Genomic DNA, 20,208 nt, shown 5'->3' on the forward strand with positions numbered 1-20,208 from the left:
AGAATTTATATTCAACCACCTTAGCTCTTCAACATATTCAATGTATGCTCTTTATTCTTTTTTTTTTTTCCTTATTATTATTTACTATCGCGAAGATGCGGCACATTGGGGATGATTCTGATATGTTTAATCGTTGACTTGTTTTAAATTAACGTGTTCGAGAAAAGCACCTCAAGGAGTTGCATGATCTTCATGAATTGGCTAGAAGAAATCTGGAGAGTCATTTTGATGATTCATATGAAGAATAATATATTTGAAAACTTGGAGATTGCCTGGGACAAGTAAGTAGGATCAAGAGTTAAAAATTGGATTAACGCAAGGTTCTATGTTGCATCTTAGAATCCAACGCTGAATGATGAAGCAATATGTCAAGTATGGCACAAATCTATGCTACAATGCAAAAACATCAACGTAAAATTTACATGCTGCAGCGCAAAACGTTTTTACTATTACTTGTTTGATAAAGCTTTATTAGTTGCTTTGTCACCAGCTTTTCACTTCATCTTCAGCAATTAAGATGTATGGCTCACGCTATGTTATTACAGAGGTATGTACATAAGCATTTATTTAAGTAATCCCCAAGTTTTTTCCTAATACGGAGTGTATTGATTTTCTATTTTTATGTTATAGAGGTTTGGATCCCCTTGGTCCTTGGATAAGGCTTTTTAGCTAGGAATGACGGCTTTGTGACTTCAGTTTGTTCAAAATGTCTCACGCACTAACACTATCATAGACAATGCGACTTGTGTAAGTAGATGTCAATGCTTGTGTCCAATGTTTCAGTGAATACATCATACATATTGCTAATTGTGTTATATTGTAGGGTGTTTGAGATGACATACAACATAGGTGGACACAAGGGCGGCTCAAGGGTAAGGCTAGTATAATTGCTTTAGGCCCCCAAAATTTTTAATGGTGCATTTTATGATATTGTTTTCTCTTGACAATATTGAAGATTGTAAAATAAAAGTATAAAATTTATATAAGAAAGAAAAAATTTATTTTTTAACAAATGTATTTTAGAACGTTGGACTAAACTACCCAATTTGTATATTAATTAAAAAAAAATTACACTAATGTTCAAGGTAATTTATTGAAGACACGTAGCTACTATATTATTAACTTGAATTAATCCTTACTATTCATAAATAATAATATTATTATGTGACTTAAAATACTAGATGAATGTTGAGAATAATATACTAAAATGATGATAGGAATTGGCCTCCCTTTTTTCCAGGCTATTCATCATGATATAGCAAATGAAATACCAACTCATTCTCAGCGGCCACAGTATTTGGCTTTTGCATGCTAGTTAGGTAGCGTCTTCACTTCTATTTTATTTTCTCAGAAGAATGTTTCTTTGAATATCACTTGTCTAGCTTCCACTTGCCATTAAGTACCTGCACATTTACCATCTAATAATGATTTGATCAATTTGTACTTTACTAGTGCAGAATTAGTAGTTTCATGGAACTCTTCATAGTATCTTTACTTTTGTGGGCCACAATATGTGCAATGTGAGTTGGATTCTCTTCTTCTCTTTTTTTTTTCCGGATTTTGCTTAATAGATTTAATCCATGAATATACTACCTGTTCCGTTTCATTTCACGTCTCTGTTTAATTGGGCACAGAGTTTAAAAAAGAAAGGTTGTCATGCAAAACATTTTATGTGGTTGTAGGACTACGTTCCAACATTTGTGCGGAGGTAAAAGCTTGTCATAAAATTAAAGGAAAGTTTAAGTTAGATTTGACTCCAAATGTAGAAATAGATCATTTTTTAGAACAGACTAAATTAAGGTCACAAACTAAAAAAGAGGGTATATCTGTTGTTCAGCCCAATCTTACTGCAAGAGAAGATATTCCCTTCCCTCTATTTCTGCCTACAATATGTTGAAACAAGAACCAATATAACTGAATGAAACTCGATTCATTCAGATGTTTTACAGAAATTAAGACTCTTTTATGTCATGATGTCGTTCGGACTACCAATGGACGTGAAGTGCAACCCTATTCCCCTCTATGAAACTGATAGCTTAATGTTATTTTTGTACAAGTAAACACTAACGGCGAGCACTAGTAGCTTCATCTCACTTAGTTATTAGTTTGACACCATCAAATGTTTCTTACTAGATTGAGCTAGTATTTTGTAAGACATAAGTTATTAACCAATTGGTTTCATCCTTTGTCAAAAAACATTTGCTTGTTTCTTCTTGACGAATTGGCAAATCTTTTTGTAAATGATTATATCTAATTAATCATTCGATGGCCAATGGAATAATATTCTTTAGCTGATAGAAATAATAGAGTATGATTCTATAGCAACTGTTGTTGTGGAGGACACATAAGTTAAGGTGATAGATTTTGGTTTTCTCATAAACAGCCTTGCACTTTTGCGTCCCACCTTTCTTTCCCTACTTATCCCTTCATTTATTTATTTTAATTTTTAAGGTACTTTGAGGTTTCCTCTATTTCGCAAACCTCATTTTCAGAACCCATGGAGAATATAGTGTGTGAGAGAAGTAGAATGATGGCATTCATTGGCTCATTCAGGGAATATCTTATGTATAGGTGATCTCATCTTTGGTTTTGTAAACGAATGGCCTAGTTTTGTACACGCCAAGCTCCATCTTATTGGTTGGCTTATCATTATCATTGATGAAATTTTGCTTATTGATTTAGTAAAGATAGTGTGTGAGAAAAGTCTTGGCGTAACTGGTAAAGTTGTTGCCATGTGATCAGGAGGTCACGGGTTCTAGCCATGAAAACAGCATATTGCAGAAATGCAAGGTAAGACTGCGTATAATAGACTCTTATGGTCCGGCCCTTCCCCGGACCCCGCGCATAGCGGGAGCTTAGTGCACCGGGCTGCCCTTTAGTGTGTGAGAGAAGCAGATGGAATATATATACTTCTAATTTTGATGATGTTGCTGTTTGTGATTAAGGTCAAAAGGCTTTAGACTTTCTGTTTACACATCTTTTGGGATCCAAGCCAAGCAGCATGAAATTAGTAGCTGCAAGTATCGAGCTTGTCTTTTCGAACTTAACAGTATTTCAGCTCTGAAGTTTTAGTTGTCCCATGTTTTGATTGAAAATTCAGCAAAACTGTTTCTTCACTAAAAAGTAATAAAAACACAACAGATATGGAACCCAAAAGCAAGCAATTTGACAACTTTATTCGTGTGATGTTGAGATGTGGGTAATTTTTATATGATGAAGCGAAACTAGCTACTTATTATCACCTCTTCTTGAGCCGAAGGTCTATTGGAAACAACCTCCCTACTAGAGCTCTCAATATGGGCTTGGTCCGCCAGGCCGGTCCAACCCAACCCTTTATTTAAGTAGGGTTGGTTAAGATTTCTTTGGCCCATATAAAAGTGAGACTCAAAAGCCCAGCCTCTCTTAGCCCGCCGACCTCAAGGGTTTGGTTGAGATCAGCCCATGAGGCCAGAAAAGGATGATAAATTAATTAATTTAAAAAAAATATATAAGTAAATTAAACAAAGAGAAAAGAAGTAATGAGAAAAAAGAGTGTACTTACTAGTTACTACTGCTTACTATTAAGTAGTAGAAACTGGAGTAATACTTTTTAGTCTTAGAATTTATATTATATTTAATTTCTTTTGAACGTGATCTGAATTAGTGATTAAAAGTAATAATTTATATTTGTTCTCTTGAATTTTTTCTTCTATGATATGGATTTGCGCAAGAATGAGTGGTAGAAGATTCTATTCATATTGCAAAAGTTTCATGTTCAAATTGTATCAAAAATCACTTAGAAAATGTTATTTCGGAAGACGAAAAAACTTAAAGAGCTGGCCGGTCCTAGCCCGCGACCCGCTTAGGGCTGGGTTGGGCTGCCATTTTGCAGGTCCTTCAATTAAAAGGGTCAGCCCGTCCTAGCCCATTTAATTCTTTGACCCTTCAGGGCTGGGCTGGGTTGAGCTGGGCCAGCCCATTTTGACACTTCTACTCCCACCCTAATAAGGTAGACGTAAGATCTGCGTAGAGGCTACCCTCCCTAGACCCTACCTGTGGGATTATACTTGAGTTTTGTTGTTATATATACTTAAGGCCTAAGATTAAAAATTGGCTTTAGGCCACTAATTCTATTGAGATGCCCTTGGGTGGACAATAACGCTCGCATTAGATCATTACGGGGCAAAAATTAGCATGTGTTGTACACAGACACAAATTTGCAGGAAATGCCAAGAGACGATTATCCACCTAATGTGGTTCTCTATATGTCGAATAGCCAGTATGAAAGGCTGTCCAGAAAGAGCAAACAATATGACAACATTTTCCTACTTTCATTAGATCCAAGTAGGAGGAAAAAGATTTGTGTCCCATAAAAAGGCATACTTCCGCTCACTCTTCCGTACTAGTTGTCTCTAATACCTTGTTACTTGTATAAACTATATATGTCATAACATCAACAATCGATAAAGGGGTGTTCACTCTATCATCAAGCGTCGATAAAAGGGTGTTGGCTCTATCATCAAACGTCGATAAAGATGTGGTGGCCATCTCATCAACTGTCAATAAAGTGGTGGAGGCAATTACAGGTGGTGGGGTCAATCACGGATCTATGAGTTGAAAAGGAATACCCGATGAACGTAAAAATTCGCGACCCCTTCCAGACTTTTTGGGGCAAGAAACCAGTAACATTGCCAAGTAAAAATGAATTTTCATAATCGTTTATGGACTTTCATATATAGGTTTCCTGAAGGCACTATTCAAAACAAGGAATATTGAGACGCTTTGAATTAAAAGGGAGACTTCTCTGTTACTTTGTTTTGCTTCGATTTGTTCAACTTTGTGATATGTGTTTTCTCTGGAGATTTGATCTATGCGTTAATTTGATCTCTTTATTTTCAGGTCATATCATCTTTTTTTTACATCCAAGTGTTTTTCAATAAGGTATTCCTTTTTATAATAGAAAATTGATATAAAAAATATTATTGTATCAATGTTAATAAAAGATGGGAAATAGGAAAATATCAAATAGCTCATAAATAGTTCATAATCATTTATCACCATGTCAATTTCACTAGAAACGCAATATAGTTTCAGTTTCTTTTATAATTGAAATATGTATGAAAAATCTAATTTACATTTATTGGTAATTTATAAATCTTAAGTGTTGACCGTAATTTTTTTAAATAAACATTTTGTATCATACATTTGAGCGTGATATTTTTTCATTCAAGACTTTTAATGAAATGTTAGTAAAAAATATGAAAATTATTCTATAATAACCATTGAGGATCACTTTTTGAATGTCTGATGACGTATTTTACGGCACCTAATGCGTCATTTTTTAAAACACGTGTCACTAACTTAAAAATCTCATTAACAAATTAAACTCTATTTGAAAATAAATCATGATAATTCAAGCAAAAAACATGAAAAAAGTACACACACTTGTTTGGATTGGCTTATTTTAGGTGTTTTTAAGGCAAAATAGCTTTTAAGCACTTTTGTAATGTTTGGGTAAAATAAAAAAGTGCTTTTAAGCACTTGTTTTTAAGCTAAAACAATCAAATTAAGCCAAAAATCATAAGCTCGAATTCCTAACTTATAACTTTTGGCTTATAAGTCAAAAGCATAAGCTCATCCAAACGGGCTCATAGGCATATACTAGTCTCGAGAAGCCCGTGCTGAGCCTGGGCCCAAGATCAAGGTAATAAAGTACTCTCTAAGTCTCAATTTAAATTTCAAGAGTCAAACACTTTAATTTTGACAGTGAACTCGGGCAAAAAAAATTTAAGTCTTTTAAAAAATTTACATATTTGAAAACTATGTAAAAAAATGCATGTGAGGAAATGATATTTCTTTTCTTTTTTCTTAATCTAAGTGGAATATTTTCTAAAGTTGCGTTATAGTAATATTATAACTATGATATAGTCCCGAATAAATTAGGATTGGCCAAATTTAAATAATTAAATCATATCTCAGTGCAACGACGTATCTAATAGTTTCGTTCCTTCTCATTTTTATTTTCTTAAAGGGTTAATTTTGAATTTTAATTTCTATTGTGTAATTGTGTTAAATCATTAAACCTATTTATATATTCATTTTTTTTAATTAAAATACTATAGATCAAGAGAAATTTAATGGCGATTTTAGAATCAAAATTATTATTATCACCATTTTAGATTATCTTTGTGCATAGCTATTTCTATTAGATGATATCATCGTCATGCACAACTTTTTAAGCATTTTCAAAGGGCTCAAATTACATGTATCATATTGGATGTGGCAACCTAAGTAAAAAAGAAATAAAGTAGGGACAAAAACGAGACATAGAAAAAAGTCATGGTACATATTTCACCTCTAAAAAGTGAGTCTAAGTGGTCATGTATTACCAAAAAGGATTTGAAAATGTCTTGATTTGTTGGAAACATACTTTGATAAATGAAGTAATAAATAACAAATATAAGGACAAATATTTGAAAGAGCAAATCCTTTTTAGTTAGCAAGCTAACCAAATAATTACAATGTAAATAAGTACTACAAAACTCTTTGAATTGTCTCTGATATACAGCAGTAAAGTAATATTACACGAATCAATAAGCAGGGTTTGCTAGTTGATTTTGGAGCAAAATTTAGATGTTTTACTTTCTTTGTAACTAAAAAGACAACACATCACACTATTATAATTTTAAAAATAATATGATTATATTATTTTAACTTTTCATAATGACTAATAGCTTGTTTGGCCAAGCTTATTTTTCTCTCAAAAGTACTTATTTTTTCAATAAGTGCTTATTTTAAAAAAAGTGAGGTGTTTGGCCAAGCTTTTGGTAGAAAATAAGTGTTTTGGGGGAGTAGCAGAAGCAGTTTTTCAGAAGCTAAAAAAAATAGCTTTTGCCCAAAAGCACTTTTTTGAAAAGTACTTTTGAGAAAAATACACATAGAAGTACTTTTTAAAAGCTTGGTCAAACACTAATTACTGCTTAAAAATACTTTTTAAATCAATTGGCCAAACACAAAATGCTTTTAGCAAAAAGTACTTTTTTGAAAAGTACTTTTGAAAAAAATACTTTTTAAAATAAGATGTTTTTAGAAGCTTGACCAAACAGGCTATAAGTTTTGATTGAATCTATTTTCTTCTTCTGTGCACATCATTTAAGTTATCAAAAAAGGCCTCAGAACAACACGAATGACTATTCCTGCAAAAACAGCTCAATATTATCTAAGAATTAAAATTTACACTTGTAATATCAATAATTGTTCCATATTTTTCTCATAAGTAGGGATGTACATGGACCGGGCTGGTTCGGGTTCTTCAAATACCAAACCAAATGAATGGCATAGGGTTTTTTAAATCTATAAACCAAACCAAACCAACAAAAGTCGGGGTTTTCAGCCTCGAAGTTTCTCGATTTTTCGGGTTGGTCAAGATTTTCGGATGTTTTTTAAAGAAAGTCTTCATACAAAACATATAACTTGTACTTTAGATATTTCTTTGTCCTAGTAAGATACGACTATCTAATTAAGATATTTTTTAAGAAACTAACACAAAATGTGAGATGAGAGATAACATTGTACTAAAATATTCAACAACAAAAAAAAGTAATGAAATCGCATAAAATAAAATGATCATAATCTAAAAGTACTAAGTCATGCTCTAATAAATACGACTAATTTATAAGTCATAGAGAAAATGATCATAACCTAAAAGTACGAAGTCATGCTAAAATAAGTACAACTAATAGGTATAAATTACAAGACTAAATATTAAAGAAAAAATAAAATTGAGTTATGTATTTTCACCGTCTAAACCAATATAAAACTAAAGAATAAATATTCAATATTATTGTTATTCATGGTGTTAGAATTGAATTTCTTTGTTAGCATTAGTATTGATTTGATTTTTGTTGAGTTTTATTTGAGTTACTATCATCTATGGGTTATAAAACTAACCATTCAAAATTCTAAATCCAAGTTTGAAATAATATGTTAAAAGACAAAAAACTATGAAAAAGTTTAAGAAATATTCATAAATTATATTATAAATTAATATTATATGTATAAAATATTTTTTAAATTGTACACATGTAATGTCGGGTTGGTTTGGTACAGTTTGACTTTTTTTTTTTAGTTAAAACCAAATCAAATTAATGGTGGTCGGATTTTTCTTTTTAAAACCAAACCAAATCAAACCACTAATTGAATATTTTTTCGATTTAATGCGATTTATCGGTATTAATAGTAATAGTAAGTAGTTAATAAGGGAAAATGGTCAAATATACCCCCCTACTTTGTTTTATTAGTTAAATATACCCTCCGTTAGTGAAAGTTAACAAAAATACCCCTGCCGTCTTCAAACTTCACACAGTTATGCCCCTATTTGGATGGAAATCCCCAAATCCTCTCAAATTACCCAATTTCAATAAAAATTACCCACATTTTTTGTTGACCCGCCACGCCCGACCCGTCTATCATCATCATCAAGCTCTAGCTTCATCTTCTTCCATGGAGAAAAAAAGAAAAAAGCAAGAACACACCCAAATGATAAAATCCCAAAAACTCACCTCAAATTTAATCTTTAAATCCAACTATACATGGTCTATAAGAGAAGTTTAAACTATACATCTTAAGGTGTTGAATCTGTCTTTGAGTTTGAATGTGTTTTCTATTTATTTTAGTTCATAGTTATAACTAACTTGAATTAGTTTTTTTTTCCTCTTCTAGTGATGATCTAACCTGCCACTTAAATTGTTATTCTCACTCTTTTTATTTTTTATTTTTTTTACTGTTTTATATTTTTTCGTTATTAACAATTTTTCTCGACATCTTTATGAAATGCCTAATTCATTTCATTTTTGCACCATTCAGATTCTCTCTCATCCAAGTATATAGTTGCCCTAATACCATGTGCTTTTACTGCAGCAATCCGTCGCAAGACCTGACAAACGTTGGGTTTATTTGTCGCATTTACTTAATTAGACAGAGGCAAAGATGGGTGTGACGATGATGTTGATTGAATTCCGTTCAGTTACTCCTGATGATCACAAAGCGTTATGTACAACTTCTTATCAGCTAGAGCTAAAAATTGCAATACAATGATTGTTTGCCTTCTTGTGCCAAAATATCCATACTAAATAGATTTGAAAATTCTGCTGCAAGTGGTTGAAAAGCTGTTTGAGTTCTTAAATCCAACTCAGTGGCACAACTCACATCATGAAACATTTACTAGTACTATAATAGAAGAATTCTACCCAGATATTTTGAAACTATAGTGTATTTGCTCATGCTTGTAGAAAATTTAGTGAATAGAATTGTTTTTTGTAAGATGAAAATATCTCATTTGTCTATATGTGAACTATCCATTTGGTTGAACAGACAACTATTTTTATGAAATGAATAAATCTCATATGTGTATATGTGAGCTAGCATAATCCAGAATTAGACTGGCTCCTCTCATTCAGCATCTACGTCCATATACATCATAATGTATTATATTCCCAACTTCGAAACAATGACAAGCATAGGTAGCCTATTCAAAATTGGCCAATTCTTAGATGAACAAACGCAATATTATTTGGCTAAGTTAAAATACTTAACAAGGAAAAAGCTCGAGACTTTTCCAAAAAGATAGCAGAGAAAGATCTTGTAAATTAGGCATATCATCAAGTTTCAAGGCACTACTATCCTTGTTTCCCAGTACAATTTGAGGCTGCTTGTCGAGAACGCTGCCTTGGCATTGTTTAGTTAAATGTTGTTGCATCTTGGAATACAGTAACTGAAGGCATTGTGCGCAATGAGCAGATTATTGAAGCTATGAGGTGCTTCCTTCAAACGCAAACAGAGAATGTGTCCCCTCAAGTACTGGTTGCACCAATATTTAGAGTTGGATTTAAAGATTAAATTTGAGGTGAGTTTTGAGATTTTATCATTTGGGTGTGTTTCTGTTTTTTTTTTTTTCGTGGAAGAAGATGAAGACAGAGCTTGATGATGATGATAGGCGGGTTGGACGGGGCGGGTCAACAAAAAAAGTGGGTAATTTTTATTAAAATTGGGTAATTTGAGAGAATTTGGAAATTTTCATCCAAATAGGGGCATAAGTGTGAAATTTGAAGACAGCAGGGATATTTTTGTTAACTTTCACTAACGGATAACATATTTAACTAATAAAACAAAATAGAGAAATATATTTGACCCTTTTCCCTAGTTAATAAAGAGTGAAGTCTTCACTTCTCTCGTCCTTTCCTTTTTCTTTTTGAAGGACTCCATAGTGGAAAGCAAACAATAAAGAGAATAAGAAGGAAAAAACAAAGAAAGGAACATTTAGGAGCCTAGGACTAAATTTTACCTAAGGTCGTTTGGAAAGTTTACTAAGAGCCTATTTGGATGGGCATAAAAAAAGCAACTTATAAGCTGGAAATAACTTATAAGTTGCTTTAGATAAGCTAAGTCAAAGAGGCCAATTAATTTTTTGGGCTTATTTTAAGCACAAAATGGCTTTAAGCTGGCTAGCCAAACACTCAAAAAAATTGAAAATAACTTATAAGCAACTTATAAGCCAATCCAAACGGGCTCTAACTTATTCCGGAATTATAATTTTGAGATTGCCGTTAATGAACTAGTTCATTCAACTGAAGAGATGTGATAAAATAATGTCAAGTTTGATGGAATAAGATGGATTATTCAAGACTAATAGCCTGTTTGGCCAAACTTATTTTTCCCCTAAAAATACTTATTTTTTCAATAAGTGGTTATTTTAAAAAAAATGAGGTGTTTGACTAAGCTTTTAGGAGAAATAAGTGCTTTTGGGGAGTAGCAGAAACAACTTTTCAGAAACTAAAAAGCACTTTTAGTATTTGCCCCAAAGCACTTTTTGAAAAGTACTTTTGAGTAAAATACACATAGAACCACTTTTTAAAAGCTTGGCCAAATACTAATTGCTGTTTAAAAGTACTTTTTAAATTAATTGGCCAAACACAAACTGCTTTTAGTTAAAAATACTTTTTTAAAAAGTATTTTTTAAAAAAATATTTTTTAAAATAAACTATTTTTAGAAATTTGGCCAAACATGCTATAAGTTCCTAGATAAGTTTATTCCTTTAATAAAATAAAGTATAAATTTTATCCAAAGCTTAATGACGCAATATCCACCTTATAGCGTACCCCTGAATTTCCATCCCCATTTTATCCCTTAAAGACAAGGGACCTGCCATTCGGTAAAGGGATAAACCCGTAATTCGACCATAGCCAGATCAGTTGCAGAGCAGCAAAACGCAAGTAAAAATCCACTACACACAACACCCACACAATGATAAATAAAGCATCCAGCCCAACCAATTACTATCAACCACGTAAGAATATATCCACGTGTCATTCTCGGATGGCAAGTACCACACACGTTCTCATAGACCCCAATGACACTGGAACAAAACCCAACCGCTTAACGAGTGGCATTCGCTTGTAATTTAATAACTCCGTGATGGGCAAAAACGTAACTTCAACTCTTGATTCAGTATCCCGCGTCACCAGTAAGCACACAGAGAGTAAATAGTGAGTGTGAGAAAACTTGTGCAGTCACCTTTGCTTTCTATCTCTGCAAACATATATAAATATACAGATTCGTCCATAAATTTTGCTGTAATTTTCACATTGATACCTTAAAACTCTCTGCAAATTCCAAATTGGAAGGGTTTGAAGAAAAATGAGAGGAAACGATCCAAATCCGTTTGACGAAGAGGAACCTGAAGTCAATCCTTTTTCAGTAACCGCCTTTCTCTCCATTCCCTTTTTATGTATTTTTATTTATTAAGAATTCTTTGTTTTCCTTAGATCTAGCTTATTTTAAAATTAATTATTTTAGCATTACTTTTCAATGTTTTATCGGCTATTTTGGTGTGATTTGGAATTAGTAGGTTGATCTAGATCTGAGTACTATAATGGCGGAAGTTTGTTAATGAATTTAGAAAATTTGAATTACATTTTTTAGGTACATTGTGGTGTTTAAGATTTGGTTTGTCGGTGTGGTAAAGTTATGCAGTAAAATAGTGAGATTGTATAAAAATTTAGCTGATTTTCCACTTTGGTTTTTTTTTATTTTAGCTTTATAATTGTGAATGCCATCTGTGCCAACTAGTTGAAAAGTTTAATTTGAAAGATTAGAGTAGGCTTGAGGAGGATCAAAATATTGATTCTTGATTTAAGTGAGGACAATTAAATGAAGGATTTTTGAGGTATGCAAATGTTATTTTCCACGCGTTTAAGGGAAAATGGAGGTTATGAAAATAATTACAACAATATCAAACCTGGTTTGCCTAGTTATTTAAAAAAAAATAGAGGCAGTCTTAAACATTTAAAATTTATCTTTATTGTCTACAGAAGGAAAAAGAAAAATAAGCAAAGGAAGATCACTCTTTTTTTTTTTTTTTTCTTTGCCTTCACTTGAAATCAAGGAACAAGTTTTGCATATTAGTTGGCTATTATGGTGCTGACAATGGACCTATGATATATATGTGTGTGTGTGTGTGTATATTGATAAGAAGGTATTTGCCATATTTTTCGAGTTAAGTGAGGAAGCGACAAATTTTTACCATTGCATGTCGTGAAACAACTCGGTATATGGAAAAATAACAAGTCAGTAAGTGGACATCAGACGAACTTTAATACCCTAAAGGGCTTAAGAGAGGTTACTTACGTTAACTAGAATGGATTTTGTAGCTCGTACCAGTGAGTTGGATAATGGTTCTCTTTATCAAATGTCACTTTCTGCCCTGCCCTGTTGGAACTTGACTTCCATATCCTTCAGCAGACTCTTTCTTACCTCCGTATTTGGACCACAATCACGCATATATCTCATAGGACCTGGAAATACCTAGATCAATTAACACCCAATATTTGTCTTCTCTTACAGATTATAGGAACTTTCCACTAATCCTTCAAGGTTGAATATTATTAGTGCCAAAATGGTCACACTTCATGTCTGAAACTATTATAGCGAATCTATAATCAACTTAAAATGGCTTTGTTGAAGCGCAGAATTTATAGCTACATTATAATTCCAATTATAACTTCCTTTACACTATTTACTTTGACTCTTCTCTGAATGTGCAAGATCCCTCCTCATTTGTCATCTGTTATTTCCTTGCAGAAAGGTGGTTCTGCTCCTGCATCTAAATCACGCTTTCCTCAAATGATTGCTAGTACTCTTGGTTTTGGCCAAAAGCATGATGCAACTGTTGACATCCCATTGGATTCAATGAATGTAATGAAGCTGATATGTTTTTGGTTGCAGTTTCGTAAAGAGCATTGATTGTTCTGAATATGTCTTCTGAATTGTGTTTCAGGGTGCCAATAACAAGCAAAAAGAATTAGCTACTTGGGAAGCAGATCTGCAAAGGAGAGAAAGAGTTGGTTTTTTTTCTTTTCCGCTAAAATTGCTGTTTGCAATGTTCATTGCTGCAAATTATACCTTTTTTTGTTGATTTCTGATTGTCTACTTTTGCAAGAATGCAAATTCTTTTGAAAAGTTTAGTTCCTAGTTTTTGGCTAAACTATTTACTACAAGCTCCTCAACTTTTATAGTATTTTCTTAATCTATATTTTTTCCCAATTCAGTTTGAGGCTTATTCCTTTTTAGCTAAATGTGTTATGAATTCCTTAACTTCAACCCAGTTTGAGGATTATGCATGGTTCTCATTTAGTGCTGGTTTGACAGGATATCAAACGAAGAGAAGATGCTGTTGCTGGCGGTAAGAAATGACTTGAGCTATTTCAGATTGTTATTAGATTGACTTATTCCTCTTTACATGCTGAAGTAATGTGTTTCTATAATTTGATTCAGCTGGTGTTCCAACTGATGATAGGAATTGGCCTCCCTTTTTTCCAATTATTCATCATGATATAGCAAATGAAATACCAGCTCATTCTCAGCGGCTGCAGTATTTGGCTTTTGCGAGTTGGTTAGGTAGCGGCTTCACTTCTATTTTATTTTCTTCCATAGAAGAATGTTTCTTTGAATATCAAGAGGTTTTTTCTACAAATGTTTCTCTAATTTCCACTTGTCATTATGTACCTGCATGTTTACCACCTGATTATGATTTGAGGAATTTGTACTTTACTAGTGCAGAATTCGGAGTTTCACATGAAATTCTTTTCTTTGGGATCAATATGTGTAGTGTGCATTGGTTTCTCTGCTTCTCTGTTTTTTTTTTCCTTCTTATTTTGCTTGAAAGATGTAATGCATGAAATATACTACTCACTCTGTTTCATTTTATGTGAGCCTGTTCGATTGGGGCACAAAGTTTAAAAAAGAAAGGAAGACGTGTTTTTAAACATGCCATAGATAGCATTTATGTGGCGGAAAGACTACGTGCCAACATTTGTGTGGCGGTAAAAGCTTGTCATTAGGATAAAATAGCAAGTTTAATACTCTCTCTGTTTCAATTTGTTTGAACCTATTTCCTTTTTAGTCCGTGCCAAAATGAATGACCTCTTTCCTAATTTGGAAACAAATTCACTTTATGAATGATTTACAACCACACAAATTTTCAAGGCTTATTTTGAACCACAAGTTTCAAAAGTCTTCCCTCTTTCTTAAATGTCGTGCCCAGTCAAATGGGTTCATATAAATTGAAACGGAGGGAGTATAAGACTAAAATAGGTCACATACTGTAGAAAGAGACCATTTTTTGGGACAGACTAAAATAGGGTCACAAACTAACAGAAGGAATACCTGCTTTTTCAGCCCAATCTTATGGCAAGAGAAAAATTCCTTTCCATCTGTTTCTGGCTTTCTGCCTACCGTCTCTTGAAACAAGAACCAATATAACCGAATGAAACTTGATTCATTCAGGTGCTTGACAGAAATTAAGACCCCTATGTCCCTATGCCGTTCAGACTACTAATAGACCGGAAGTGCAACCCTTAACTCCTCTATTAAATTGATAGCTGAATGTTAATTCCGTAAAGTAAACACATGTAGTGAGCATCAGTAGCTTCATCTCACATAGTTATTAGTTTGACTTTATCAAATGTCTCTTACTAGATTGAGAATAATCAGTTGCTTTCATCCTTTGTCAAACTATATTTGCTTGTTTCTCCTCGACAAATTGGCAAATCTTTTCGTAAATGATATATCTAATTGATCATGGGGTGGTCAATGGAGTAATCTTCTTTAGCTAATAGAAGTACGAGAATATGATTCTATAAAGGCAACCATTGTTGTAATGCACACAGAAGTTAAGGTGATAGATTTTGGTTTTCTCGGAAGCAGCCTTTCACTTTTACGTTCCACCTTTTCCCCCCTACCTATTCCTTTTTTTTTTCATTTTTTTTTTCCGTTAAGGTACTTTGAGGTTCCCCTATGTTTCGCAAACCTCCTTTCCAGAACCCATGGAGAATATAGTGTATGAGAGAAGTAGAATGATGGTATTCATTAGCTCATTCAAGGTGTAACTTCTGTAGAAATGTGATCCCATCTTTTGTTTTTGTAAATTGGATGGCCTATTTTTTATACGCTAGGCTCCATCTTATTTGTTGGCTTATGATAATCATTGACGAAAGTTGCTTACTGATCTAAACAATAGTGTATGAGGGAAACAGATGGAATGAACAAACTTATATTTTTTGACACTGATACCATTTGTGATTAGGGGTCAAAAGGCTTTAGATTTTCTGTTCACACATCTTTTTGGGATTCAAGCAGCATAAAATTAGTATTTGCAAGTATTCAGTTTTGTCTTTTCGAACTTCAACAGTAGTCCAGCTTCGAAGTTGCAATTGTCCAATGTTTTGATTGGAATTCTGCAAAATCTTTCTTCACTGCAAGTAACACAACCACAATTGATATGGAGACTAAGAGTAAGCAATTTGACAACTTCATTCACGTGACTCAACATTATAGGTTGAGATGTGAGTAACTTTTATATGATACAGAGAAACTAGTAGATTTGTTTTTTGGGTTACATACAGGGTTTATAGCTGTTGTGTAAAAGAATAAACTGGGATAGATATGGGCTGTAATACTTCGTCCCACAGTTGTCTTCTCTCTCACAAAAATGTTACTCTTTCTTTCAAGTGCTATATGAATCTTCTCGTATTTCCTTACTCTTTCTTTCGAGTGCTATATGAATCTTCTTCTATTTCATCACCTCTTTGGGTTTGCTCCAAATCTTTGTGCAGGTATCGTTCTTTGTCTGGTGTTCAATGTTCTTGCCGTGACTATCTGTTGGATTAGGGGTGGTGGTGAGCTTTATTCCCTCTTTGCTGCGGCTTATGTGGCATTCCTTTTTATTGGTCTAAAGATCTAAAAGATAAACTCAAGTTCAATTCATCTAACATTCTCTAGTTCTTGCCTTCTCTAGGTGTTAAAATCTTTTTCCTGGCTGTAATATATGCTTTAACGGGATGTCCCCTTTCGTACGTTTTGTGGTACAGGCCTCTGTATAATGCAATGAGGTATCTTGTGTTGTTTCACTGTCATTTCATCGCTTTTCGGCTTTATAAAATTTCCCCTCAGTTGTTTCTTTAGTTTTTGATATCCACATCATAGACTGACTTTTTACTCTCTGAGCTTGTGCTGATGTGCAGGACCGACAGTGCACTGAAGTTCGGATGGTTTTTTTTGTCCTATTTGGTTCGTTCTTCTGACAGAAGTGATAAAGATGCTGTCTATTTTATGCCAGTATTTGATTTATAGTAATTTTTGTTGTTTTGTTTTTGTATGTGCAGTTTCACATTGGGTTTTGCATACTTGCTGCTATTGCTCCTCCCATTGTATTTCATGGAAAATCCTTAACGTAAGTTCTGCTGTAATTTTTAGCGCATTAACCTCGCATTATAGAGTTCAATGTTCTATAGAAGCTGCTAGTTCTGACAGGTTGTCTTAGCTTAGTAGAATTTGCTAGTCTATATGGATACGCCTTTTATGTGAAAATATATTTTAAAAGCTACATTATCCTAAAAATTGTGCTGGCAGCTAAAGAGGATGCAGTGTCCTTGTTGCCTTCTTCCCCTTGTTTGTTCAAATATTTTGGTTCATAGGGTGATAATAGAAGAGGTGAAGACCCCAAGAACCCCTTGGTGTCATATGCACCACAAAAAGAACATGCTTTAGTTTTGTGACCAACGGATTACCGCTTCCCTTGTTGGTGCATCAATTTTCCTGTGTTTGTACCATATTATTTTTTTGATAAGGATATCTGTACCAAATTGATATGGAAAAAGTTGAAAGGAAATTGACCGTTTAAAGGGCTGGGTGTACCCTGTAATGTTTAAATGAAATGAGTGAGTGATGCGATCTTGAATGGTGAGAAATGCTCTTTATGAGCATGAATAAGAGAAGGATGAAATATATCGCCTGTTAAATGCAGTGGATTGTTATTAAGGGTTTTCCATTTTCCCTTGGATTGTCATTGTCATTGCCATTTTTCATATTTCTTCACTAACTATTTCTGCTTCCGTTTTACTTTATTCCAGGGGTATCCTTGCAGCAATTGATGTCTTCTCTGATAATGCGTTGGTTGGGGTAAGTTGTTTAGTTCTTTGCTCTTTGTTTAATCAGAGGAAAAAATTAACAAATTCTTTGACTCATTCCTTCGGAACAAAAAATTGAACCTTCCACTGTTGTAACTTGTATGTGTTTTACTTGGTCGCATTTTATTATGGCTAAGTTGTTTTGGTATGACCATCTGGTATCCAGCATCCACTAGCCCGACCAATTTAGATTCGTGCCGCATAGCTTCATGAAGTAATAATTCTATTGATGTTGTGAACAGATGGTATACACGTTGTATACTAAATATAGATCATAGACAGCCAACACAAAAGTATGGTTCTCTATGAATGCTAATCGATCATTTATACTAACATGAACTCATTGGGGCACCAAAATTGACCAAAAACAAGACTACCCCTCAATGTACAAAATCATTTTTTCACCTCTTGAAAGGCTCCCCTATTCCTCTGATTCTGCAGTACCTACATAAGTGCCAATGGGATTACCCTGCATCTTTTCTTCTTTTTTTCCTTAACCATTTGCATGGCCCATGGGCTCTGTATTCCAAACAGATTCTTTGTGGTGCAAAGCGGCTTGCTACTTGAGGAGGTTGCTAACAGTAACCAATATGGTATCAACTGACTGACTGCTCGTTTTATTCTAAAACTTTAAATGCTTGATATTAGATACTTCCCTACCAAGTATTATTGTTAAAAAGGTAAAACGGGAAAGGCTCTCAATTTCTCATTATTAGCAGATTGAATCTGAATTAACTTGTGCACTTTCTTTTACTTGAACAATATCTTAATTTCATATTATTTTTCTGATTGCATATATCAGTCAGTTTGTTAACTGATTTAGCGGATCAAAAGCGTTTTTCACTGTCTTTTACTTGAACAATAACTCAATTTCATATGATATTCTGATCGCATATTGCAGTTAGTTTGCTAACTGATTTACCGGATCAAAAGCTTTCTTAGATAATTGAAACTCCTAAGAATATAGTGTTAATGCTTGTATTGGCTTATCAGGCCGTTTGATTTATATCATTTTAATATATATTCTTGTGTTGTCCCTCTCTTCTTTTTGCAGATCTTTTATTTGATTGGATTTGGCTTCTTCTGCTTGGAAGCTTTGCTTAGCTTGTGGGTGCTGCAGGTGAGGTTTTACTGTATTGAGAATCTTCATTTCAGGTTCATTTAATAAATTAATTGTGCGACAATCAACTGCGGCAATGTTCCACCTAGTGTTCTGGTATCTGCTGTTCTCTTTTTCTCTTGTTTCTCTTTTTCAGCTCTTTTAGTTTTGCTCATGTTAGCCTTGCGGCTTGAGCTTCATGTCTGTGTGGCCCAAAAGTGAAATCTACCAAGGGAAAGAGAGACAATTATACTTTTAACTCATATTTAAGCTCTTGTTTGCTGTGTGAAGGGTAGTCTTTTGGCGTAGGGGAGGATGGGGTATTATCTGCATTTCTTTCATAAATCAAGAAAAATGTATCTCCTTTTTTTAGATGATTTGCTAAGTAAAAATAAGACGACGATTCGCTAGGTTTTCGATCAGATTTAGATATCTAAGAACTCCTTTTGGAGAATGTACATCTCCTGAACAGGTTGGTTTGCAGTCTATGAAAGTCAATATTCCATGTCCCCGTGAAGGTATAACTGAAGACTCAGTTTTGGAGGTCACTTTCGGGGTTGGGGGGGTGGGGTGGGGTTGTATCTTTGGAAGCCCTATTCAGAACCTAAAATTGAATTTAGGTTGTGCGTGTTAGGTGATTAGACTCTTCTATGCCTGATAACTAGCTATTTTATACTACTAAAGGTTAAAATATTACTATACAACTTTAGGGGAAAAGAGCAATCTTAATCTTAAAATTCAAGTGGGTACTATCTTGACAGTTGATTCCCGAGGAAGTTAGCAGTCCAAGTACCAGCCCTCATATTAAGATCGGACAGGGCCATCAGAGATAGAGAAAAATATCTCTTCCCATCCGGCTAAGGCACAGTTACCCGGTACCTGTGTTGGTAGGAGGTAGCAGGTACCCTATAGATTAGGCAAGGTGCATCCCAAGTTGGACTCTCTTCCCTATGGTATGGAGGGGGGGGGGGGGGGGGGGGGGAATGAAAAATTGTTGGATGCTGACCGTCTCTATTTTCATCTTATGATGTTTTCTTCTGTACTATCATTGCAGAAAGTATACATGTACTTCCGAGGGCACAAGTGATGCACGAGTTTGGGACTCAAGACCTCAGCGTTCTAGCAACAATTCTTTTCAGGAGGAAGCGAAACATATGTCTTTATCTCTTCATTATGATATAGTGCATGTTTTCTTAGGTTTTATAGTTATCCTTGTTTCATTCAAGCATGTTATTTCTCATTTCTGTATGTAAACGTATTTTGACCTTTGATCATTAGATTACCGCATTATTTTACCTATAACATACCTTCTTTGGGACCGAGTTTGAATAAAATCTCTATTTTGTGCGGATTGTACGAAGAGTTGGTCAATCTCAATGAAAAAAACTGGGGAAGACATCGTCTATTGTGCGGTAACTTGACTATATTCCGAGTCTGGGAAGACAATGTCTTAATTTAGAGTATAGCTAATACAAAGTGAAAATGTGAAACTAATATGTAGACAAACTTATTTTTTTGAAGTAGATTATCGAAAAACTATGCAGTTAAATTTGATTTTGTTAGGTACGTAGAGAAATTCAATTTTGTTAAGACCTTGTTGCTATGAG

General features: G+C 33.9%; 1 protein-coding gene across 1 annotated transcript; it reads left to right on the forward strand.

The window, feature by feature from the left end:
• The first annotated feature begins 11,511 nt into the window (after positions 1-11,511).
• LOC132635373 (secretory carrier-associated membrane protein 4) lies at positions 11,512-19,957 on the forward strand. The gene is made up of 12 exons (XM_060351741.1): positions 11,512-11,734; positions 13,118-13,231; positions 13,314-13,376; positions 13,685-13,718; positions 13,811-13,933; positions 16,150-16,212; positions 16,332-16,425; positions 16,558-16,603; positions 16,699-16,766; positions 17,446-17,494; positions 18,557-18,622; positions 19,656-19,957. The coding sequence occupies exons 1-12, from the start codon at positions 11,675-11,677 to the stop codon at positions 19,686-19,688; spliced, it is 813 nt and encodes a 270-aa protein (XP_060207724.1). The 5' UTR covers positions 11,512-11,674; the 3' UTR covers positions 19,689-19,957.
• The last annotated feature ends 251 nt before the right edge of the window (positions 19,958-20,208 follow it).

The sequence above is a fragment of the Lycium barbarum genome, chromosome 4, assembly GCF_019175385.1.
Source record: "Lycium barbarum isolate Lr01 chromosome 4, ASM1917538v2, whole genome shotgun sequence".
Classification (NCBI taxonomy): Eukaryota; Viridiplantae; Streptophyta; class Magnoliopsida; order Solanales; family Solanaceae; genus Lycium; species Lycium barbarum.